The sequence below is a fragment of the Pelodiscus sinensis genome, chromosome 2 (genome assembly GCF_052426305.1).
Source record: "Pelodiscus sinensis isolate ZL-2025 chromosome 2, ASM5242630v1, whole genome shotgun sequence".
NCBI classification, from domain to species: Eukaryota; Metazoa; Chordata; order Testudines; family Trionychidae; genus Pelodiscus; species Pelodiscus sinensis.
The window spans coordinates 67,609,796-67,636,584 of record NC_143053.1 but is presented as its reverse complement, the minus strand read 5'-3'; the positions used below and the strand labels follow the sequence as shown (position 1 = coordinate 67,636,584).

Below are 26,789 nucleotides of genomic sequence, written 5' to 3'. Positions count from 1 at the left end.
CACAGATAAAAGAAACCTGAATATTCAGACACTGAATGCTCCAACCCAGACCACACAGAAGTGGGAAGGAAATGGAGAGGTGGTTGGCCTGTTCCACCTTTTGTCTCCTGAGCTGAAAGCACCAGATGACACAGGGCACATATGCATACCAAGAGACACTGCTTTCAAAATTCTCTACCTCCAGGCACATGGAGTTCATGAGTACATCACAATTGTAGTCACATAGGGACCAGCACTCGAAGAAAAAAAATTACATTTTCAAAGGTTTATTCTTCTGGCAACACACCCACACTTTCAGTTCATATTGTGGTCAATGACTTGACACTTTTTCATACTAAACAACAGAACTGACTTACCTTCATCCCCACTACAAAAGACCCTATATTTTGTCTTGATAATGATCACCACTTTTTTTTATTTTACACTGATCTGTCTTTGACATAAAAACATGGCAGCCCTCCCTACTCCCAGATATACTTGTACCAAAATTAAATATTTTAGGGAAGCACCTAAGAAATTGATTCTTCACATTAATAATTCTTCAGTTGTGATAGTTCATTTTATATACACACACAGGTTCAAATACCTTTCTTCTCTTGCTTCAGGACTGTTTTGTGATGAAGATGCAGGTTCCTTTTTTTTGTCTTCAGAGTCTTTATCGGTTGAAGGTCCATCTGGAAATGTACAAACCATGAAATAAGCATTGCCTCTTATTGGACAGAAATGGCAGCTAAGTATAAGTTAAATGCAATGTAGGTTATTTTCATTACATTCAATTAAGTTCTGATGAAATACTAAGTAATAGCTAACTGTGACCTCCATGATCTATTTTATTTTGGTAACCTAAGGAAAGGTACCCACAGTCAGATTTCCTTCTGCTTCCAAGACACTTCCCAATACATGCTTAGAAATTTCTGCAACTGTTTCCATCAGAATTGCTTAGAAGTAGAAAAATTTCAGTTTACTTTCCCCACCTAAAATATCCCTCTCACAAAATATCAAGAAGAATTTGAAAAACCTTTAAATCATTAAAAAGATGTCATCAATACAGCCTAGTGTTCTACCCATTTTGTAGAAGATATTTCAAGCACCAATGAGTTGATGAAACCAGAAAATCAACTAGGCACCAAACTCTAGGGCTGAATTCTCAAGCCAGTGACACAAAACCAGGCATATCAATCTTCATTCACACACCTAAGGAACTTTCATAAAGGCTGAATCCCCACAATTCCAACAGGAATTGGAATATGCCCAATATCTGTGAAAATCAAGCAACTTATTGAAGTATCCAAATTTGAAAACACTGCCGTGGTTATTAGGATTCAATATCACATATTCAGTGCTTATTAAAAAATATACAGCTCTACAGTTAAGTCTACACAGAGAAGACCAAACAAAAATTAGTCCCTTAAATCTTTGATCCACTATCAAATCAAAAAATAAATTAGTCAAAACTCATCACCCTGAATGAAAACAGAAAAGAAAACATAAATGTACCCAAATACAATAGATGCTGCATTAAAATAGAAGTGGTACAAGCTGAACCTCTGTAATACGGATTACCCTAGACCACAAACACTTCCTGATCCAGCATCATCAGTGATCCTGTGGGTCCTCCAGAGCTGGAGCACTCACAAGGGCTGGCCACCAAGAGCAAAGGGCCCTGCATTAACTGGGCCCTGAGGTCTGGGATCTTCCCACACTGCAGATGTTTTCTTTGTTGTGTAGACATACCTAATGTAACTACAGGCAGTCCCCGGGTTACATCGGATCCCTACTTACAAACGGGGTGAAGCAACCCTGCACTAGCTGCTTCCCCCCAGCAGACCAGGGAGACGCGAAGCTAGCACCCCCCCCCTCGCCCCCAGCAGACCAGGGAGACGCGGAGCGGCTTCTCTCAGCAGACACCTCAGCTTGAGAATAAAGGACTGAGGGAAGTGAGGTGTGGGAGAATAAAACTGAGCTCTGGAGAAATGTTTGGCTAGAGTTTCCCCTACAATATGTACCAGTTCCGACTTACATACAAATTCAACTTAAGAACAAACCTACAGTCCCTATCTTGTACGTAACCCGGGGACTGCCTGTACTGATATCTGCCCAACAGAAAAAGGGAGGCAAAATGTACAATGAAAAAGAGTGCATTGACTCAGGTCAAAGCATCTCTCCTGGTTGTCTTTTTATAAGGCAATCGTATAAACCATGCCGAACAGACTTTCCTGACTATCATATTTGATAATCTAGAGTTTCTTGTTCTATTCCTGCTTCTTTATGAAACTCCTCTCTCCCATCTTATTCCTCCATTTATAACTATACAGGTTGAACCTCTCTAGTCCAGAACTTTCTGGTCCAGAAACATCCGTTGTCCAGAATTATTTTAGTTAGCTAGATGTCCACCTTTCATGGGTGTAGCCAAGTTTCCCGCGGTCCCATAAAGTTTGTTTACAGCTACCAGCACAGTGTTCTGTGTTCTTACTTAGCTCTAATTTTTCCCAAATGTCCTACAGCAGCACAAGTGCTGGAAATGATACTAGACAATACTGACCTTCCATGGTCCAGAAAATTCTCTGTTAGAAAGAAGAGTAAGGGTCATGTAATCTTGCCCTCTGCCAATGAGCAGGATCTATTCTTCTGAACTGTCCAAGACAAATGTGGCTGCCTAAATTCTTCTTGAAAATCTTCAGTGAGGGAGATTCTACAATTTCCCTGTGCAGTTTGTTCCATATAAGTAACATGAGATTCATCTAGTGAAATCGTAGGTCAGTTGGTGGGAAAAGATGTTACTACAGACGTGAGAGTTGGGGGAGGGAGGACTGTGGCTGTAGGGGAGGAGACACAGAAGGGGAGGGAGCTTTGATAGAAGGGTCTGGCAGGCAGGATATGGTCTGACCCCTCTGCATTAAACTCTTGAATGAACTTACACTAGAAAATGACAGAACACAAAAACACTCTGTTACCTATGGATGAACATTTTTCACAAAATAAATGCTCTATCAGACCTCTTAGCCCTCTTCCTCAAAAAAAAAAAAGCTGCACCATCCTTTTAAAAGACAAACATGGAAACTTAAATTCATAACTTCTTTAGACACTAAAGATCATGGACTGAATACAGACACCTGATTTTTACAGCAATCTCTAACAACCCCAACACCTTGCCCTCAAGCTGTTGTCCTCCCCTCTTCCTTTCCTCCCTGGCTACATCTACACTGGCCCCTTTTCCGGAAGGGGCATGGTAATTTTTGAGATCGTAATAGGGAAATCCGCGGGGGATATTTAAATATCCCCCGCGGCATTTAAATAAAAATGTCCGCCGCTTTTTTTCCGGCTTTTAGAAAAGCTGGAAAAGAGCGTCTACACTGGCCAGATCCTCTGGGAAAAAGCCCTTTTCCGGAGGATCTCTTATTCCTACTTCAAAGTAGGCGCCCTTATAGACTAATCGAATAGTCGATAGAAATCCCATCGACTATTCAATTAGTTAATCTAAATTTATCATCCCTACTTAGGGGATCATTTTAGGTTTATATGGGACAAAAAGATAAGGTATTCAAATAGGACTGAGAGAAATAAAAAGTTTGGTGCACACAAACTTTGAAATCCAGATAAAATTTATCTTCATTTTGTGAACTGTAATTTGAAATTCCATACTATTTGCAGTTCAAAATCCTTCCTTCAACTTTAGAATTGCAATGTATTAGTTTATATTTTTAAAGCTATATTCATTAGCAGGGCTCGACAAACCACAGCGAAATCCACTCGCCAGCCCCGCACCGCGCATGCGCCAGACCCGCACTGCGCATGTGTACACCGCCGGTGAATGGGGCGACTGGCTGCAATCTACTTGCCACGGGCGAGTAGATAAATGAATTTGTCAAGCCCTGTTCATTAAGGCATGAACTGGTGATTAATCAGCAGTTTTATTATCTATTCAAGATCTTCCCTCAATTTCTGAAGTATGTCCAAGACCTTTCCCATTTCTTCAAAAACCTAACAAGAAAGATCTGTTACACCTACTTGTTAGTGAGTATTTGGACTATATACATCTGGAGTAGACACTCTGGTCTCTAGTAATTAAAAATCTCAATGTAAAGTAAAATTCAGGAGAAATTAGGGATCTTAAAATGTATTTATTCAAGTAAACATGTTACCCCTGAAAATTTCAGTGGTTACATGTGGGGGAGAGGGAGCAGGTGGCTCCTCAGGAGCTGGTGCACATGGGGAGCCAGCTTTTAAGAGCTGGCTCATCACTGCAAGCACCAGCTCCTGCCTGCTCCCGCCTCCCTCATTGTTGCCTCTGATACAGAGGTAGCAGCTCGGGGGGGAGGGAGGGAAGGGTGAAAGAAGGGCCTGCATGTAACCATGCAAAATAACTGATGGGCCCAGGCTTATCAGTTAGCAGTGTACACAGTTACACTTTCACATCTCTAAGAGAAATATGAACTACTCTAGCTTGTCCATGGTTTGCTTTTAAAAAAAGATGTGTACAGCCCCACACTCTGCACTCCTGCCTCTGTATCAGAGGCAGCCCCTGCAGGAAAGGTTGGAGACAGTGAAGTTGGAGACAGCTGGAGGTGTGTGTGGGGGGAGGGGGGGAAGCAGGCATCTCTGTGGAGTCGGCATGTGGAGAGCTGGCTTAAAAACTGGCTTCCCATGTGTAATGGCTGCTTCCTGCCCCCCTCACCCTCTGCACTTTTGCCTGTTTATCGGGGGGCAGGGTGTGGGAGACAGGCAGCTCTGCGGGATTCTGTGTTTGAGAGGAACTGGATTTTAGGGGCTCCCCATGGGCACTGGCACCCACCTACACCCTCCTTGCTGCCTCTGATAGAGAGGCAGCAAGGGGAGGAGAGTGTGTGTAGTTGTTTGGATTAACTGATAAGACTGAGTTTATGAGTTAATCCAAAATGACTACATGCTAACATCCCTAGTCCTTTCTCCACCCCTGCCCTCTGCAGGCTGAATGGGGTTATAGCTGTTGCAGTCCCCCCATCTCTGGCTCCTTGTTGCCCCGTGGTCATTCTACAGAATAACTCCCTCCTATAAGACCCCTCCCTTTCCAATTTCCGAGACACAATACAATTCCAGGCACGTCCCATTGTCTTCACACAACCGAACCCTTACCTTGCTTTAAGTTATGATAAGGACAAGATGCATACCAAATTTGGTAGTCTTACCTCTTACCATTTAGGAAGAGTTCTTAACAAATGTACTCACGGATGGACAAACAGACACACATTTCTCAAATATATAGTAAGATTAAAGCATGAAACAAAATATGGAATACAAAACGTGGTTGAACAGACATTTTCTGAAGCCCACAAGCAGAAGTACAGCAAGAGTAGTGGTGAACTAGCTTCTAATACCATGTCCTATTTTTGTTATTACCAAGAGAAATACTTTCCATAATAATTTGATCTGATGTTACTCCTGCTGCTGCTGGAAAAAGCAGCGTGTGGGCAGGGGGAGTGGCCATTGGCAGCTCATGCGCCTCCCTCCTTCTTCATGCCCCCATCCTCCCCAAGTGCATCTCGCCACGCGCGCAAGTGGGAGGAGGGAGGAAGGAGCCTCCTGCTCTGCTTCCTGAGCCACCACGGCTGCCAGAGATGAGCTGCCAGGAACAGCCGGCTTGAGCTCCAACAGCCACCACCGCCGAGCAGTGAGCAGTTCATGGCCTAGCAATGGGCCATGGACTGGAGGTTGGGAACCACTGAGCTAAACAAACGAAAGGTCAGTAGCATTTAATGCAGCAGTAAAGCCACTATGGCATTTAGTTCAGTATCAAGAAGTAGCAATAGATATTAGTCACAGCAGAGAGATGTGCTTCCTGCTGCTTGACTGCGAGCAACACGTTATTCCCAATGAGGATACAGGGACTATGGCCCAGAGGTGACCCATGAATGATGGAGGGCAAAGGGAAAATTGAAAATGGTGCAGGTGATGCACAAAAAGCTTCAATATTCAAATGGGAGAACTGGTGAGTTAAGAATCAAATGGAAGCAATTGTTTATAATGCCCACAATACACATGATCAAATGCCAGAAGGAGAAGAAAGATCATGAAAAAGCTTTTTGCACCATACCTAACAGCTTCTTCCAAGATTTGATGAGAGATTTTGCTAAAGATGTAACCTCTTCATCTGTGCTTTGTTTGCGTATTGCATTCACTGACATTCCAATTCTTGTGGACTGCAATAGAAAACAATATACATCACAATTTGTGAAAGGCATTTCACAGATACAAAAAGATAAGCTGCCTTTTGACAATGCAAGATAAAAATCTAAGCACCCAGTCCGCTGTATACTTATGAAGTTGATTGAAATTATGTTATGAAGTAAAGATGTAAACAACTACTTGAGTAGTCAACTACCCGATATACTTAGGCTTATCGGGTATTCGAGTTACTACTCAACTACTCTCTGTATCCGAGGCAGCAAGAGGAGGAGCAGGAGCTGGGGAGAACTGGCTTAAAAGGCGGTTTCCCTTCCCCCCCTAGGACTATCTCCATGGTGCATAGAAGGGCAGAAGGGGAGGCAAAGTCACAGCAGGGGACTCAGCATGAGCCGGGTCTGCGTCTCTCCCTTTTAAATGTAGGAAGAGCCAGGTAGCTCTTACTATATTTAAAAAGCAGAGCCGTAGCGGTCTGGGACCCAGTGCAAGCCAGGACTGCTAAGTCCTGGCTCATGCCGTGTCCCAGACCTACCCCTGCTGAGGCTCTGCAGTTTAAATATAGTAGGAGCCAGGCTGCCTGCAAGCCCAGCTCCTACTACATTTAAACTGCATAGCTGCAGTTTATCGACTAATAGTGTACTCGATACAAATTGTATCAAGTACACGATTAGTCATTTATGTGCTTCTTAACATACTTATTATATATATTTATATATTATAAAGTTGACAAACCTTACTAAATTCATTTTCCCAAATCACGCTGCACATTTGTACTGATACCATATTGAGAAACTTGTCTCCCATTAGAACATGAAATCAAATTTGCAACAAAACATATGTTTTATGGTTTAAGTTGGCATCATTCAATATTCATATTAGATTGAGCTATCCAAAAAAAGGAAAATAGAAATTGCATCACTTGATGTTATCCTATAAGATGACTTTTTTAAACTACTATGCTGCCTGATACAACAACACTGAATCAAAGTAGCTTGAAATTCATTAGAAGTTTGCTTTCATAGCACAGGATCCCATATTTCAGTACCATTAATACAGGCTGAACCTCTGTGGTCTGGGACGTTCTGGTCCAGCAACATCCATGGGACCATGGATGTTGCTGGACCAGAGAGGCTCAGCAACAGAGGTTGCTGATGGCTGGGAGCAGAGCACGTGGGGCACTAGGGATGTTAAATTTAACTGGCTAATCAAATAGTGGATAAGTGTAAGCTTCAAAGTGAAGCTAAGCTTCAAAGGCAAAAGCGCTGAGGGTGAGTCCTCTGCTGGCCCTGTGCTCCCCATGGCATTTCAAAGAGGCAGTGCTGCATGGAGCCCAGGGTCAGTGGGGGAATCCCCAGCTGACCCCAGGAGGCACACACTGTTTCAAATCTGTAGACCCTGGGCTGCATGTGGCATTTAAAAGCAGCAGCATCACATGGAGCCGAGAGTCTGTCGCCAGGCTGCCATTTTGAAGTGCCCCCTCATCTTTGCCCGGCCTCTTTCTGATGGAAGCAGCAAGGGGGTGGAAGGGATTAATTAACTAGTGTATCGCCTATCCAAGAAGCATTTGCTTATCGGACAGTTGACTAGCCATTCACATCCCTAGCATCACCTGAGCCCACAGCTGGCAGGGGAGCAGCTGAAGCTCGCAGAACAGCAGGGATGCCAGAGCTCATAGGGCTGGGAAGCCGCTAGGGCTGCTGAGACCGCTGGAGCTTGTGGGGCAGCAAGCTGGTAGGGCAGCAGGAGTTCGCGGGGCTGCGGAGCCCACAGAGATGCTGCAGCGAGGGTAGGGCAGCAGTGCCAGGTGGCTGGGGAGAGGAGCCCAGTGGGAAGGCTGGAGCTCTCCCCTCACTCCCAGACCTCCTCTGGTCTGGCAAACTCCCTTGTCTGGGACTGGTCAGGTCCCAGGGTGCTGGACCAGGGAGGTCCAACCAGTATTCACAAGAATGGGACTGGAATAGTATGAGAGAGAGAACAATATGGATAGGCCTATCCATGATCATAAAGAAATCTACCTTTTCTTTGAGGCTGGCTAATGGCTCACTAAAATAGAAACAGTAGTCAAGAAACTTTTCAGGAACAAGTCATTTTAAGAAATGTCATTTAAAATGTCCATCTTCCCAGGTTTCTATATTTATACTTGTGAGTAATGACATATTGTAGCTGCCAGATAATTCTCACTATTTTCTATTTCCACTGGAAAACTGTTTTAAAAGGCTATGTGTAGGGGTAAACTGAGATAGTCCATGGGATCGTGCTGAGAACGGAGATCCTCTGCTTGTTTTCACCTGTACCCAGTGTCTCCGGAATTATTCCCTACACTATGTTTATTGTCTATTTCTCTGTACTCAAAGCCAGTAAGAACTATTGCTCAAATTTCCTAGAAAAATTCATCTTCAGACAGACTACTGAAAATTTCAGCCTAAAAAAGGGGGAAAGTTACAGGATTTTTAAAAAGAGGGTGTTTAAAATGAACGTAATTATACAACCTAAATTATAACAGCTTTCCAAAACATTAAACTGATATACTGATGTGTGCATAGCGTTAGAAATCAGAATTTTGTAATTACGAGCAATTTCATTCAGTAGACTTTCAGTGGGATTTTCACATGCAGCTAAAAGTGACTTCGTGAGATGGTTGTTTTAAGTTATTTAGATGTTTTAGAACAGTTGTTTTCTATTGATAGCTAGTCAACCGCTGAAGGTATGCAGACTACGTGTAAAGAGCTTCAGTCATTTGAAGAAGTGGGTTGCATCCACAAAATCTCATGATACCATCTACATGTTTTGTTAGTCTTTAAGGTGCTGCTAGACTATTACCATAAATCAGCATATATAACCCGCGCATGTGCATTACCCGCGCATGTGCATTACCCGCGGTTTTTCCTGATTGTGTAATTAAGTCTTGGATAACCCACACAGGTGTATAGCCCGTGACAGATGAACCGTGGGTACTGTTAATGAACAGCACCTGTAATGACGTGTTAATGAACTGCAGCTGCTGAGCAGTAAGTATGCTACAACCCTTACTGCTGGTATATAACCCCTTTGAACCACACCCTTATTCCTTTAGTAGTTTTAACTTGTAATGAATTTTTTAAAAGTATTTAAAACTTATTTTAAATTGTGTGCTGTGACATATGCAAAGGACAATGGAAACAAAGCAGCAGGAAGAAAATATTCTGTCAATGAAAAGTCTCTTCGGGAGTGGAGAAAGGAAGAAGCAGAGACTGAGAAATTACACCCTAGGAAAAGAGCGCACCACAGAAAGAAAGCCAAGTGGCTGAATCTAGAAGAAAACCTGTTGAAGTGGGTTCGTGCACAGAAAGAGAACAAACAGGCAGTGTCAATGGTAGCCATACAGCTCAAGGCTCGACTTATGGCTATGGAACAGAAATCTATTATTTTAATGGGGGCTCTGGAAATTGGGTGTACAAATTTATGCGGAGAAACAAATCTGTCCGTTCGTGAACGGACATCTGTTGGCCAATGTCTTCCCGACGAATGGGAGAAGAAAATGGATGATTTTAAAACTTTTGTACACAAAGAAATTAACCAGCTGGGCTTGAAACCAAACAACGTTATTAACATGGATGAGGTGCCCATGTCATTTGATATACCCGCTACTCACTCTGTTGTGGAAACTGGATCGAAAACAGTCAGTGTAGCAACCACTGGTAGTTGGGATTGGTCCTGCCTAGAGCAGGGGGCTAGACTTGATGACCTTCTCAGGTCTCTTCCAGCTCTATGGTTCTATGAATGCACCTGTTTTACTGTAGTGTTGACATGCATGCCAAATGGTGATAAATTAAAACTAATGTTGATTTTTAAGAGGGTAACGATGCCTAGAGAAAAACTGCCGGCTGGTTGTGTGGTTTGTAACAAAAAGGGCTGGATGAACACCGATGTTATGAAGACATGGACATACAGCTGCTTTCGTGCATGAAAAGTGGGTTTTTTAATCCTAAATCTCTGCTGCTTTTAGATTCCTAGGCCACCCATAAAGACACTTCAGTTCAGAAACATATCAACGCCGTGGGTGCACATATTGCCGTAATGCTAGGTGGACTGACCTGCAAGTTGCAATCACTTGATGTGGCTGTCAACCACCCGTTCAAGAGCTTCGTCCGAGAGGAATGGGAAAATTGGATGACAAATGGGGAACACACATTCACTCCGGCAGGTCGACAGCGCCGTGCAACTTACATGGAAGTTTGCAAATGGGTTTTGGCTGCTTGGGACAGAATAAAACAGGCTACTATTCGGAATGGGTTAGGTAAATGTGAAATTCTTCCCGACGCTGACTCGTCTAGCTCCGAATCCGACTACGACAGCGATTTTGATTCGGCACCACAGACCTCAACCATCACCGAAGCTCACCTAGCCCTGGTTTTGGATTTTATGGATGTTTTTCAAGCCAGCCACAATGATGAAAGTTTTGATGGTTTTGAAAACTAAGACGCTGAGGTGGAGGATGCTACCTCTGATTCTAGTGATGCAGAATGAATAAACATGTATTTTATGACAATGCAAGGATGGCTTTTTTAAACTGTATTACCATATATTTATTCTTTTATAATTAGTTTCACATTAATGTTTTAACTTTTAATATACTTTAATGTATTTTAACATCACTGCCGCTATTATTAAATTAAAATATGCTGCTTTTATCAAATAAGAATCAGTCTTGTGTTCCTGTAATTTCAGTAAAAAAAAAAAACTTGTATAACACGCGGATTAGTATAGCCCGTGGGGGGAGGAGGGGGAAATTGTAAAACCCTGCATAACCTGCGGGTTATATACACTAAATGAAGGTAGCTGTTTTTTAAGTTTTTATGTGTAAAGAGTCGGCAACAGGTTATTAATGAAAATAAAATTTCCTATTTAGAAAAGACATTCCATTTTTCTGATCAGCCAAAAGAATGTCAATTCCGCCACCTATAGGTCAAACTCCAGAAGTGTTGTCATTACTACAGAAGCCCAATTTAGCAAGTACCCTTTTCACCCAATGCATCAAATACCATGCCAATGTTTACAGTTGAATTTTGTTCAGTCACTTTTCAGTCTAAGATTCCTATGGGAAAGGTCTGTGGACTACATTCAGAATTTTCAAATAGATCCACACTTCTGTTGAAAATTTTTAGGGGTATGCAAATGAAGGAGGGTTGAAAAGTATTGCCTTAGAAAATCCCATCCTTCAGAAAAAAGATCTTAGAAAGCTACAATGTTGACTGAGAGGATCCTATAACTCAACTACCACAACTTTTACTAACAGTCTATCCTTTTTGTCCTTTTGTATACAGCCGCTCTCCGAGTTATGAACGAGTTACGGACCAACACTTGGTCCGTAACTCGAACTGTTTGTAACTCGGATCCCATAGAGTTACATGTCAACCGTGCTGTTTGTAAGCGCGGATTGCCGTTCGTAACTCGGATCCGCATTTACGACCACTTTAGTTGTAAGTGCAGATGGTCGCAAGTGGAGGTGGCCGTAAGACAGGGAGTGGTTATATACGGTACACATAATAAACTGGTTTACCATTTTGAGGCTACCTGTTAGTAGCAAAAATTAAAACACCAAGTGCTACTGCCACCTACAGTGTAAGAAAGAGATTCTTCTACAAGCTACACATTTTATAACAGCAGGTGGGGTATAATCCCAATTTAGAACAATAATTTGATACGTCTTACTTTAATAATACTCCTAAGATATTCAGAGGTCTATCCATGTTGAAGGATATTCCTTTCTCCTGCTCCAAAACTGAAATATCTGACCCAAAAAAACTTAGTATCGTTTTCTAATTTGATTTCAGATTACTTTCTGCTAAAAAATAGCAACCTTGTTTATATAACACTATCCTGTCTTTATTGTCAAAATTTTAACAAAGATTCAGTTATTCTTATTTCATGTCATTTAAGACATTAATGCAATATGTATTTCCCATATTGCTTATAAAAGGCTCACTTTTTTCATTATTTTTTGTATTGTTGCCAAAGAAAATAGGCCTTAAAATACCTTGTAATCAAGCTGCTTGCTTATTGTTTATGATTGTTTGTTCTATTTCACATTATAATGACTTTGTATTATTTTTCTTCTTTAAAGAAAAAATTCACTTAAGAGATTTTTGTAAATTCATACTGGAAGTGTACACATTTGTTTCTCTACAGCAGTGTTTCTCAAACTGTGCTCCGTGGAGCCCCAGGGCTCCTTGAGACATCTCCAGGGGCTCTGTGAGGTTGATGAACTGGAAACATTGATAGGTACAACACATACAATCAGTGGACCGTTGGGTCTCCGCATACATTTTTACACATGTAAAGGGCTCAGGAGCCCAAAAAGTTTGAGAACTGCTGCTCTACAGAATGCCTTTTCCCCAATCAAAATTCCTGTACCACATTTTTGTGAGCAATGAGAATACGACAACTGTTCACATTTATAAGCAGGTGATTATTGGGAGGTTTTAGTATAGGTAACCTACAGTCGCAATAGTATAGTCGATTAGCTGATAAGCAAAAGTTCATAAGTTAATGCTATAGACTACATGCATTCTGCCCTCTCCCCACGCCAGTAAATTTTTTAGCAGGCTGGCCAGCAGCCCAGCTATGTCCTGGCTCATGCCGGGTCCGGAACCTACTCTCGCTGTGGCTCAGCATTTAAAGTGTATCAGGAGCCAGGCAGACAGACCGGCTCAGTTCTGGCTTGCACCACATCTGGGAGCTCAGCTACCCTCCCTAACCCCCACTCCCGGCAACAGGGGCAGCTTCCATCCTGTATCTGTATCAGAGGCGGCAGCAGCATGGGGTGACAAGCAGCTGTTTTTTAAACTGGCTCCCTTTGCAAATCAGCTCCAGGGCTTGGCACCCTGCGCTGCTGCCTCTGATACAAGAGGCAGCAGCACAGAGTGGCAGGAGGCTCCTCGGGAGTGGGGCCGGCATGTACTGGCTGATGGTCCTGCCCCTGAGGACTATAGAATATTCAAGTAACCGATAAGAATTCATGAGGTTAATCTATTATTAAATTAACCAATATTTAACATCCCTAAGGTAACCCATCAAATAACCTCAGGCCTCAGGACTTGGAAATCTTGACTTAAAAAAATGTGCAACTATTAAATTTTAGAGCGACGAGGAGTCCTGTGGCACCTTATAGACTAACTGAAGTGTAGGAGCATAAGCTTTCGTGGGCAAAGACCCACTTCGTCAGATGACATGCATCTGACGAAGTGGGTCTTTGCCCACGAAAGCTTATGCTCCTACACTTCAGTTAGTCTATAAGGTGCCACAGGACTCCTCGTCGCTTTTGCAGATTCAGACTAACACGGCTACCCCTCTGATATTAAATTTTAGAGTAAAGGAAATGGGAGACATGTTTGGCAGAGAAATATGTTGATCAAAATGGAGCATAATATGGCTAATACAGAGCACTGATTAAAATCTTAACCTATCTGGTTTGTTTCCTCAAAGTCTGAATTTATACAGACTTTGTAAGGCTCTTCTGGATCCTTATAGAGACTTCCATAGCTACAAAAATTCTTTATATTTAGTATATTAGTAAGTAGCAAATATAAAACTTTTTTTTTTTTTAAACAAATGGATGGTATTTTTCTGCAATGTTAACACAACCACACTGGATGCGCACAGTCTTTTCAAATTATTTTTCTATAAAGATAACAATATACGTGTATTCCACAAAAAATACAGGATGTATGATGTGGCAAGCCTAGAACTGCCACTGCAACCATAAAATTAATCAGGAAATGTAAACATTATCTGTGCAATGTTAATGTTGAAGTGTCACTTGGGAAGACTGTGTTTTAAAAACAATGCTTCTAATTCAAATTATTACAGCAGCCGCATGTATTGCAATGTTACAAAGGAAACAGGCCTTCACTAGACTCTGCTAAAAATACCTATTGAGCTTTTCACAGTTATTATATATCCAATTATTTGTGCACAAATACTTACTCACTGCTGAATCCAAGATAGCACTATTTATATGCCTAGTTTCATAGTCCATCTATTTTTAATCATACATCTATTTTTAATCTATTTTTTCTTAATAGACTGGGGGGGGGGAGGGGGGAAGCATACAGTTTTATAACTCAGCCCCAACTAGAAGGGTTCCTTTAAACTGTAACCACGACAAAATGTATTTTATTTTTTGGCTGAAACTAATAAAACATTTTCTATAATCCAAAGTTATAAGCAAGTAAAAACAAAGTTATACCTGAAATAATTCTCCAATCTTAATTACAGCACTTCCTACCAAGTACTACAATTATTACATAAAAGTAAAATACCATTACTTTAAACTGTTGCTTCATCATGGGACAATACCAACAGCTTTGCAGATTCTGACAAATTTCGTTATCATAGATTTTTACCCCACCCCCCTCCTCATCTCAAAAAAGATATACTGGCATTAGAAAAGGTTCAGAGAAGAGCAACTAAAATTATTAGGGGTTTGGAACGGATCCCATATGAAGAGAGATTAAAGAGACTAGGACTTTTCAGCTTCGAAAAGATGACACTAAGAGGAGATATGATAAAGATTTATAAAATCATGAGTGGTGTGGAGAAAGTGAATAAGGAAAAGTTATTTACTTGTTCCCATAATATAAGAACTACGGGCCACCAAATGAAATTAATGGGCAGCATATTTAAAACAAATAAAATGAAGTTCTTCTCACACAGCGCATAGTCAATCTGTGGAACTCCTTGCCTGAAGAGATTGTGAAGGACAGGACTATAACAGGGTTTAAAAGAGAATTAGATAAATTCATGGAGGTTGGGTAATGAATGGTGTCCCTAGCCTCTGTTTGTCAGAGGGTAGAGATGGATGGCAAGAGAAAGATCGCTTGATCATTACCTGTTCAGTTCACGCCCTCTGGGGCACCTGGAATTGGCCACGGTCAGCAGACAGGATACTGGGCTGTATGAACCTTTAGTCTGACTCAGTATGGCCATTCTTATGTTCTTATATGTGATCGTACTTGTGGCATAATTAAAAGCCAAGTTTTCAATTAAAGCTGGTCATAATTGAGCAATATGTCCAGGGTTGGACAATAATTTTTAAAAGGGGATCACTTCAGAAATTTCTGAAGTGGCGCCGGGCCACTCCAGAAGGGATAGGGCTTCAGGTAGAAGGGGTGGGGGCAGGGGACTTCTTGTGCTTTCCCCCTCCCCCTCACTGACCTGGGGTTAGGGAGACCCAGACGTCTTCCCCCTTCCCCTCCCTGGAGATAAACACCAGCTATTTTAGAACATCTATTTTAGGTGCCTAGTGGGAAGAGAATTTGTGCACTCTCCCTGCCCCATGGACAATCAGGGCCTTGGGGCAAGGGAGCGCACAAAGTCTCCTCGCCCCGCAAGAGTGTGCTGCAGCTACAGAGAGATGGACCAGCTGTTTTAAAACAGTTGGCGTGTCTCTCTTGCCCCTGCATGATCCTTGCAGGGCAGGGAAATGGATGAGAGACACTCGGCATGCTCCCTGCCCCCAGGCCGTGATTGGCCTCATGCAGGGGGAGTGGCAGGGTGGCTGTGGGCCAGATCTACCAACTTGGCAGGCCCTTTGCTCACCTCTGACATAGGCAAAGCTCAAAGAGAGACCCAGATTATGTAACACTTTCACTTCATCCAGACACGAGGGAGATGAAGGGAATATTAGTATTCCCCACATCTATTTCCATGGTGGTCTAAGACCTACCCCATTCACAGATGTACATGGAAAGCTGGAAGGGGCTGCATATCCAACATATCCCCTCTAGTGGATAGGGAAGAACTATGGCTCCATTCCCATATGATCTAGTCAGTGGAGCGGACCAGACCCATGAGGGAGGTAGTATGGTACCATTGTAAAGGGTTGAAATAGGTTTGTCTTCTCCCTCAGGAAAAGAGCACATCAGATTAGTGTCTCAAGTATAATCCCTGAGACAACTTACCAATAGGCTGATGCAGTAGATAAGTTGCCTTTTGCTCGGGCTATGCCACAATGCACAATCTTTCTAGGCCAATTAACTGAAACAGAAAAGGCTTAAAAGAATCTACAAAGACTTGATTCTAGACTAGGGATGTTAAATTTTAACTCATCAGCTAATTGAGTAGTCAACAGAATTTCTATCGACTGCTCAATTAGGCGGGGGGGAGGGCAGTGTGCTCGCTATCCCGGCTGTGCCTCTGCCTTTTAAATGTAATAAGAGTTGCCAGTGGCTTTTACTACATTTAAAAAGCAGAAGCACAGCAGTCAGGACCCAGCACGAGCAGGAACTGCCTCAGGCCCCACTTGTGCCATTTCCCCCACTGCGCCTCTGACTCTCCTGCAGAGACAGTGCTAGGGGGAATGGGCTTCTAAGCCAGCTTTCCCCAGCACCAGTTCCTGCTCCAACCCAACTTGCTGGACAAGAGTAAATCTAAAACAACTGCCATTTGTCAGTGTGGAGGAAAAGACTCATTATTTACCATACCATAATTATGGTTCTTTGAAATGTTTTCTCTTTGTGGATTCTGGGTGTGATGACGCATGCAAACTGTCAGAAAGACACAATATAGGTAAATGGACAATTTATTTGGTTTTATTTGCAAAGCAACACAGGTATACAACAATGTTCCCCCTAAGTTTTTCCATTCATGTGCAGAATAAACGGTGTTCTGTGCACCAACGCATGTGCTGATGTGCGCCACCAATAGAAACAGAAGCTGCTGGCTGTGGTCAGCTTTGGGAGCTCTGCTAATAAGCTGGGCAGCACCTGAATCTCTCCTGAGTGGCTGCCCAAGTGCTCAGCTTACAGGGAACACTGGTGTACAGTACTGACAGGTGTGGAGGCAGTTCTCCACCCCAAAGATTGTGTACTCAAATTGAAACCTTTTCTATTGAAATCTGATGCAAGAAGCAGAGAATATTCTCGTGAACCTCCGATCTGTATCTATGCATCTCTTAGGTTTTATTTTTGCCATTTAAAAATTAATTTTTAAAATAGAACAGCAATATAAAAATGTTACCTGTAATAACTCAAGGGTCATGGGTATATTCTTAAGCTCCTTTAGCAAATCCAGCGCCCCAGCCTGTAACACATACATAAAAGTATTATTACTCAAAATATATTGTATTTCCTACACAACTGACTTTTAGAATTTTTAGCAGAAAACACATTCTCTTTAAATTCCCAAGGTATAAGTTTTAGTTTTGTGAATGGCACCAGACTCGTAACTTTGAAGATTTAAGTGCTATTTATCTACAGAACAAGCTCAGCACGAGATGATACTGCAAGTTTCTCCAGACTCTTAATATCAATGTTCTTCCACCCCAACTGGGCATACTATCTCAGAGGTGAGAATGATTTAGTATCACACCATTTAGTTCTTGACTGCCATGTAATGCAATGATATGGTTCCTGTTTTTTTGGTTTTTGTTTTAATTTTTACTTCCCTAAAGGGGAGGGGAGGTTAAAGTCACATCAATACCTGTACTCTAGGAAGTAGACTTACAGCAGACTCATTTCACTCAAGTTCATCAGAAAGACATCATACAACAGCAAGTTTCAGTCCATAATGACCTAGGCTAGATTAGAATAAGCATTCTGAAAATGAAGGGCTCTATATAGTCCATTACCTATCCTTAAGCAACAAGTTCTTCTATTAAAAACATTTTAACTGGATTTTTATGTTGGCAGGGGCTATATACATACATTTCTTTGAAGATATACTCAGGTGGGCAAAATACAGTATTTTACTAGAGTCTAGACACAAGTGTAGCTTTCCCCTCAGGACAAAGTGTTTATTTTTCTAAATTACTCATAAGTTGTGAAAGTGAAAAAAGTTGAATGAGGGCTTCCTTTCAAGCGATATCTATCTAAAACCACTCTTATGTGGTACGCAGAGTCGTAGGTATATACTGCAAGTGGCTCTTTCACATAAGACTTCAAATGAGGTTGTGCCCAAAAGTTAAAAATTGAAGGGCATGGATCCATACTTGTTTCAATCCTACTAAATCAAATCTAATAAGTTTAGATGTGCAGATTTCTTTTCCCCCTCTAATGGATAACACTGCAAACTCAACCTGGAATCTGAGTTCTTTCTAGAACACGTATCACTAATGTAGATCCATCATGTAATTAATTTTGTAGTTGATGCATGACCCACAATAGACTCACTCAATTAAGCTGCATGGGGTTAGGTCTATTAAATACAGTTTTAAAAAGTATGGAACTTCAGTCATTACTGTAAGTAGCTATTACCTACTATATTTTTGAGAGAGTGTGTCTGACTGTGTCTGTCTGTTTGAGAACTTTTCCTAAATGGTACAAGCCAGAACCACCAATATCAGTATATACTTTCCTCTTATTGTAACTTAAAAGCAAGATAAAGGTTTGGTTGTGCCAGGAAAATGGGATGTGCTTGGAATGGGACTGCTGCTCATAAAACCATACTGAAGAGACACAGAATCATGAGGCAGATGAAAGGGGCTGGCTGGGGTGTCCACTCACCCCTGCGCAGGCCTGCCCCAGCTCTGAGCCTCCCACTACTCAGGCACCTTTTAAGGAGGGTGCAGGAGGGTTGCCCCTCCCCCCTCTCTATTTGTACAGGAACATTGCTAGCTGCTCCCCATTCTGAGGGAGCAAGGGGAAAGTGCACAGTTTGCTACATTCCTCATTGTGCCTGGAGAACACAGAGGGCAGATGATCCTGGACCCACCCCAGCTGGGGAACAAGCACCCCGCCCCTGTCTCTGCCTACTGGAGCTGCAGAGGCCATAGAGAGGTGCTTCTCACTCTGCCCCAAGCTGCTGTAGTGAGAGAGGAGAGGGCTAGTCCTTTCTCCCCAAGGCAATCTGCATTAAGGATGTTAAGAGATGAGTAATTGGGTAATCGTGTAGTCAATACAATTTTTTCTGGGCACCGCATTCCAATTCTGGGCACTGCATTTCAAGAAAGATGTGGAGAAATTGGAAAGGGTCCAGAAAAGAACAACAAGAATGATTAAAGGTCTAGAGAACATGACCTATGAAGGAAGGCTGAAAGAATTGGGTTTGTTTAGTTTAGAAAAGAGAAGACTGAGGGGGGGACATGATAGCCGTTTTCAGGTATCTAAAAGAGTGTCATAAGGAGGAGGGAGAAAACTTGTTCATCTGGGCCTCTGAAGATAGAACAAGAAGCAATGGGCTTAAACTGCAGCAAGGGAGGTTTAGGTTGGACATTAGGAAAAAGTTCCTAACTGTCAGGGTAGTCAGACACTGGAATAAATTGCCCAGGGAGGTTGTGGAATCCCCATCTCTGGAGATATTTAAGAGTAGATTAGATAAATGTCTATCAGGGATGGTCTAGACAGTATTTGGTCCTGCCATGGGGACAGGGGACTGGACTCGATGACCTCTCGAGATCCCTTCCAGTCCTAGTATTCTGATTCTATGATCAACTACTCAATTAAGTCAATCAGGAAAGGCACTCAGAAGGAGTAACCACCACTGTGGCTCTGCAGTTTAAATGTAGTAAGAGCCGGGCACGCAGGCAGCCCAGCTACTACTATATTTAAACTGCAGAGCCACAGTGGGGGTAGCTCCTGGACCCAGCTCAATTCGGGACTCAGCCAGACTTGCTCAGTCCTGGATTGCACCGGGTCCAGCAGCCCCTGTCCACGGAAGGGTCCCAGCAGGGAGCTGCTGTGGCGAAGCAGCCCCCCTGTCCCACCTCTCTCCCTGCATTGCTGCCTCTGATAGTGTCCCCTCTGATAGGGGGGGGAGAGAAGTAGCTCTGTGGAGACTGTGCTGGATGGCACTGGCTTTTAAGCCAGCTGCCCACTACCAGCTCCTGCTTTCCCCCTCCCCCTTGCCGAGGCTGACTTGGAAGCCAAGACTTTTTCTGTGGATACAACATAGCAGAGATATTGATAATGTAGTCTGTCTCCAACATACTCTCATTGTACAGATTGAAACGCAATCAGGATTCCCTGGTCCCCCAACACCCGTGGTCCTGCTGGACCAAAGAGACACAGTAGAGGGCCAGAAATAAGAGCCCGGCAGGAGCAGAGCCGGGCTGGGGGGCTGGTGGCAGGGGGCAGAAATGGTCCAGCAAAATCCCTCATTCAGGACCACTCCGGTCCCGAGGGAGCCAGACAAGGGAAGTCCAAACTGTACTCCTTTCCAAATCTGAAAGATCTCCAGGAATTTAAGTGTATTGGGTTTTCCTGTATAGTTCAGGGTCTATTCAATTTTGTTTTCTGCTAAGATAAACATCCAATTAGTAGTACTTCAGTGTAGTGGTAGTGTCTACACCTGAGATTAGCTCAGTATATTTCACACTCCTGAGTACAAGATAGTTGTACTAATATAAATCTGTAGCAGAGACCTGGTTTAGGCTGTTTAGAACTCCTCCCTGCATTTAAGCGAACCTCTATCAAGCATAGCTCATTCTGCTTCTGTGTGGTTAGAAGTGGCCATTCTACAAGGACAAATACCTTATCTTCCGTTACTCCCAGCACATAGGAATCTAGAACCATATTCCACAGCATGCTGTCTTCCTAACTCATTAGCACAATCCCACTCTCCTCACAGCCTGAATCTTCCTTTTTCCACTTTGATTATGTTTACTTTTATTAAATGATGCCCGATGAAGGGTATGCTTGTATTTATTATATACAAAACGTGGTTTAGAGGGTGTGTATGCACAAGGAAACATGCTATGTCTCACCACCCTAGGACCATTCTAGAAAGAGGCCAAGGGGGAGGAGGAGCTCAACAGGTAGAGTGGAAAAGTACAAGCATGTGGTAAACAAGTCTATATATGGAAATGTTAAAGATGACTGGTCACACTGAGTATAGAGAATGTGATATGATTGGCCAAAGGTTCATGTAATGTAACTGCCATGAGCCATAAACTATCAAGGGGAGGGGCTCCTCTCTCGAGGGAACCCGGCTGATTTTGTACCAGGGGCTCGCCTTTTGTGCAGGCTGAATAAAGATCTGTTGAATTGAACGAAGCGTCGAAGACTTAGGTACCACAAAATCCCAACACTGAAAAAATACTGACATGTTTAATTGAACATTTATCTTTTTACACCTCATCCCTTTTTTTTACAAAAGCAAAATTTTACTTCTGTACTCTGAAGCTCAGCCAGTAGTTATAGAAGTACTGCTGTACATGCTACTGAAATATGTTGACTTGGGAAGATGTCCACAGCAAGCTTTTCAGTTGCAACAAAGGACAACCTAAAAGGTGATGTTGGCTAATCAAAAAGAATCTACTATCCCAGAAGCTTCTCAGAGAAGGCGCATCTATCATGGTAGAGGAGTGACCCATGTCACAAAGATCTTTCTAGCAGCTAGAAGTATAAAAAAGTGGCAATAACACCATCGCTTGGCCCAGGGTTTCCCAACCTATGGGTCAGGACTCAAATATGGGTCGCTATTACATTTCAAAAGGGTCGCCAAGTGTCTCCCCAAGTGGCTCTGCTCTCCCTCCTCCCCCCATTTTTGAATTGCCTTGGGTCACCAAGACTTCCTGAATTGTCAAAATAGGTCCCCATCTGGAAAAGGCTGGGAACCGCTGACTTGGTCTCTCTTTCCCCCACCCTACTCTCAACATCTGGAAGATTTTTGTAAGACAAAGACTTTGAACTCAAGAAGCTGGTCCCAGGCTGAAAAGCAGTCTGAAAGTATTGAGCAACTGTAAGCTACCTGTAACATGTTAGGGTGCAAAACTGCTTGATTCAAATTGCTTAATCTGTTCAAATTAGAATTTAGGACTGTTTCTGTTTTTATTTTTAGGTAACCAAATTTGATCTCTATGCCTTCTATTTATATTAAATTAAAATCCATTTGTAATTAATTAATCTGGGAGAATCTCATCTCAAATTGGACTTGTATGAGCATTTTGTACTTTCCAATGAATAACTGATAAACTAAATAATGAGCTTGCACTGATCAGGCTTCTGACCAGTGCAAGACTGTAGAGTTCTGGGGTGCGGGGCTGATGCTGGGGCCTCTCTACTGATGGTTCATGAGTGGTTGGAAAATCCTTCAAGTAACTCAGTTGTGCATGTCCCTGTTAGAGGCATGTAGTTGGACATTAGCACCACAGTATCAAAGACAACCCAGGCTGGTGAGTTTGGAAGGCTTGGCAGTCCCACAATCCAGGTTACACCTCAGGGATACCAGCACAGGGACACTCCAGCACTAGTTCTGTTTTAATAAAGGGTTAACATTTAAAAGAGGTGGAAAACCACTTTGTTACAGAAATTGATTTGTGAAGTAGTGCCACAGTTTTCTGTACAAAAAAAAAAGGAAGGGATGGCAGTAGTTCAGTATTTCAGCTGGCTCTCATAACTGATGAAAAGAAATATGCTTACAGCCCCACCTAGAGTCATGCATAGCCATCCACTTGAAATAGCAAATAAATGTTTAAATAAACTTTATTCCCAAGCTTTATTGGAATAGTCCTCTATCCCCAGGTGAAGCCTACATACCTAACTCCTCATCCCCAGCCCCACCCAAGAGTAAATGAACAAAAACCAAAAATTGAATTAAGGACCCGAGCAATGCCAGGTTAATCTTCTAAAAGATTATAAAATGAAGTAACTTTTTAAAAGAGTCCCTATATGAAGTTAGTTACACAGTAATAGCCTGTTCTATTTAGGGGAGCTACAATTTAAATTTAGTAAGATTAAATACTCCTCTTACCTTTTCTTCTCAAAACTTACTGAACTGTCCTTGATTTTTGAAAATTCATATGTGCAACATTAACTCTGCCCACTTGCACCTATGCATTGCAATAAGGATGTTATTACACTTATGAAAATATAAAATAAAAATGGCACACATTTGTAACTAAGACTAAACGCCAGGTGCTGGTGAAATAATGAATAGTATACATTTTAATGTAATAATCTTATTAGAGGAGTTAACGCGCATTTGAGATGCACGTCAAGCATTACATGTTATAAAACATAATATTTCAATACAATCTTGTGTGATTGCTGCCGACTGAAAACTGCATATGTAAAACAATGTATTATTACTTTTGATGAATCTGAGTATATGAGTTCAACACAGCTGCAATTTAACAAGTCAATTTATTATATACAGAGCACTTATAGTCTACCCATGAAAAGCGATTGTCCATGTTGATGTTATACTTTCCAAATCAGAAGTCAAATTCTGGACAACTAGAATACTATAGCTCAATCTTCTGTCATGAGCCAAAAAGCCAGATTTTCAATAGCGAGTTAAATAAAAGCATCCCTTCTCGTCTGTTCTTTGACAAATTCAAGGCTCAAAGAAAGTCCTTGGAAATGCTTGTGCACAGACTTTTACATCCGTCACATCATTTCCACCAATGCACCAAGATTTTATTCAAGTGCTACAGTGCAGCATATTTAAAAGGGGGTACTGTCAGCATAAAGAAAAGCAAAAAAAAAAAAAAACCTAAAAGACTTTCTAGAAAGAGCAGTTCATACTGTGGAAAATAGGCAAATATGACATTTCTGTCAGAAACTTTGTTATAAGAGGTATGTGGGAGAAAGCACATTCCAGCTTCATCCTCCAATAAAATAATAATCTTGTATTTGTCAGTTTGGGGCATTTTCACAGGAATAGTCTATATCAGGGGTAGGCAACCTACAGCACAAGTGCCACACAAGCCAATTATGAGGAGCACACAGGGAGCTCAGCCCCCACCCCCTTTTCTCCTACGGGAAGCTCAAGCTGCCGTTGGTAGGGTTACCAGATGATTTCAAAAAAATACCGGACACGCTTGATCTCAGATGGGGGGGCGGAGAGGGGGGGAGATGAGGTCGGAGGGAGCTGTGCTGGCCAGGGGAAATCCGGTGTGGGGGTGGGAGGGGAAGGGAAGGCTGGCGGGAAGCAGGGCTGGCCGGGAGGGGATTGTGGGGGAGCAGGGCTGGCTGGGGGGAAACCGGCCGACAGGTAGCTGGAATGGCTGAGAGGGGGTTGGAGGGAGCGGGGCTGGCCGGGAGAGATCGGGGAAAGGAACCGGCTGGCAGGAAGCAGGGTAGATCTGGGGGGGATGACACCGGCCAGCAGGGAGCAGGGCTGGCTGGGGGCAGGGGAGAACCAGCTGGCAGGGAGCGGGGCTGGCCCGGGTGCATGCAGATCCCAGGGTGCTGCCCGTCCCGCACAAGCACAAATCCAGCCCCAGAGATTCCATCCCACCCTGGCCCCGCCCCCGCCGCCACCCCGGCCCCGCCCCGCCCCCACCCCCATCTCTCTCCTCTCTACTGTGTAGTTGCCTACTGCCTGGCTGGTAGACACGCTCACGCAGTGTCATACTCATGATACTAATAATAAATATCATGATACTCATGATAATAATAATAAAACTTTCTTAATTAGAAAATACTGGACATTTATATGTCCGGTATTTTCTCAATTCATTTCCTGGACAGAAAGCTCAAATATTGGACTGTCCAGTCCAAAACTGGACACCTGGCAACCCTAGCCACTGGAGCCCTTCTCCTTCCTCGGCAGCCTGTCAGGCTGCACCATGCCCAACAGCAGTGAGAGGAGGCAGTGCTGGAGCTGAGACAGTGGCCAGCAGGTGATGAGAAGCCGTCCGGGAGGCCAGCAGACTGGGTTGGGGGGGGGGGGGGGCCAGTGGCAGAGGTCCAGGGAAAAAAAAAAAAAAAAAAAAAACACTTTCTCTAGTCTGGCAAAATCCCTTATCCAGAACTGGTCAGATCTGAGGGCGCTGGATCACGGAGGTTGAAACTGTAGTATTTCTAAAGTGACATGCACATAAAGCAACGGTGTGTCAAATGACGTGTGCTGATTGTACACAACATTGAAAAGTGAAAGCCATGCACTCCCTCTGCATCCAAAGTACTGCTACAATTCAATCAGCACACCCCGCAAATTCTAGATACACAAATGCAAAACCACTCTATCCCAGGAGACTGTCTCCGTTACAACAATCTTGCAGTCCACTGGAATGAAAAAGGGCAACTCATACAGACCACTCACTAGCCTAGGCTGCCAATTGCTGCTCTTAGGCATGCTACTAGGCAACTACCCATTCAGCTGCCCCTTCCCCACTGCCATGTTGCTCCTGCAGTCTGCCTTGGAGCTGTACTTAAAAGGGCAGTGTACTTGAAGGGGCAATGCATGTTTCTGTCTGCCTCTCTCAAACACACACACACACACACACACACACACACACACACACACACACACACACACTGTGCATCTCTGTCTCACACACATTTGTACACCCTTGGCACTGTGCAGCTGTGTATGCCTTTTTTGAAGAAGAGAGTGGTGCGCTCCAGCATGACAGTGTGGATTCATCATCATCTTCAATTTCTGCTGAGAAGTGTTTGTTGTTTCTATTATGTGTCCTCCTTCCTGCCTCAGTCCATGGTGCCTTATTAAGTGTGAGGCTACATTAACAATGTGCTAACCCTTGAGGGCTTAGCAGAGTGCTGGTTCACCATTTAGTAGGAAGACAATCCCTGGAAAATATTCCGTCCTCGGATTCCACCACTTCACCCACACATCATAATCATCATCTCAGGTTACAATATTGTTTAAAACTTATGCTCTATGTATATACTGTCTTTTGTCTGTGCAAAAAAAGGTATCTGGAACCTAACCATTTACATTTTTACGGGTAAACTGGATTCTCTTACCATCATTTTGCTTAAAGTAGTTTTTTTCATGAACATAACTACAACATTAAGCAAGCAGTTACTATACTTGCCCAACTTATGTGTTACTTCGCATGAACAAACTAAGGTCTCTAGCACTACAAAGCTTTGCTTTCCACTTGAACTAACCATGGGGATGTAAGTAATTGTTCCATAAATTTCCATTCATATGGTGCCAACTGCTACTTGTTTTCATTAGCATAGTAATAAATACGTCTGGCTTTAACATTCTCATAGAGTAAAATATCTGAATTGAGTCAGCTGCCAGTGCATGCAGCTGCATCTCAGAATCCCATACTTAGGTTGTACTGAGCACGCGCACTGATACTAAGCATGCTCAGTAAAAGCTGCCGTTACTGCTGCCCTTACTTGGATTCAGATGCTCTTTGCAATCATTGAAAAGGGCTCAAGGAGCAAATCGCAGCAGGGGGAAGGACAGGGTGTGAGAGAGGCAGAAATTAATCATCGGGGGGGTCAATTAACTGGGTGCAGCAGAACAGGGGCTGGAAGGGAAAATATTCGGCGGGGGGGGTAATTGGAGCTGGGAGGGAGACAGTGCGAGCCCGTCATGGGGTTTTGCCCCCACACAGGGAGGGACAAAGGGTGTAACAATTACCCGGGGGGGGGAGCCACCTGCCAAGTATGCAAAGCCGGGCATTGGGGTGTCCAAAAAGGGGCAGAGAGGGGTTTTTATTTAATCCCCTCAGGGAAACTGATACCATCGTCAGAGCACAGGGTAGCTTCCTGAATGCTCTTAAAGGTATAGATTCCCTAATGCACTGTCTCTCCCGGCTAGCCCCTGCAGCGCCTCTGTTTGCTGTTGTTTTTTAAAATTTCCTATATGGGTACTAAACAAGCAACCCATTGAAAGCATGAACACAATATTCCTAATGATTTGAAGATAAGTAAAGGTAATATTAATACAGGTTGAACCTGTCTAGTCTGGCACCCTTGGGACCTGATGGGAGGTTAGTGTTGTCT

At 43.0% G+C, this 26,789-nt stretch overlaps 1 protein-coding gene across 2 annotated transcripts in view; it reads right to left on the bottom strand.

The window, feature by feature from the left end:
- Window positions 1-26,789, bottom strand: part of TCEA1 (transcription elongation factor A1) — a 50,075-nt gene that overhangs the window by 13,832 nt on the left and 9,454 nt on the right. Inside the window, exons 1-4 of one of the 2 annotated variants that reach the window (XM_006112188.5) lie at window positions 22,828-22,906; window positions 17,158-17,220; window positions 6,071-6,176; window positions 587-674 (exon numbers count right to left, since the gene is read on the bottom strand). In XM_006112188.5, the coding sequence (XP_006112250.1) occupies window positions 587-674; window positions 6,071-6,176; window positions 17,158-17,178 (215 nt within the window). In that variant the 5' untranslated portion in view covers window positions 17,179-17,220; window positions 22,828-22,906. Of the gene's footprint in view, window positions 1-586; window positions 675-6,070; window positions 6,177-17,157; window positions 17,221-22,827; window positions 22,907-26,789 lie in introns of those variants that run through there. The other variant, XM_075920703.2, reaches the window with a different exon arrangement.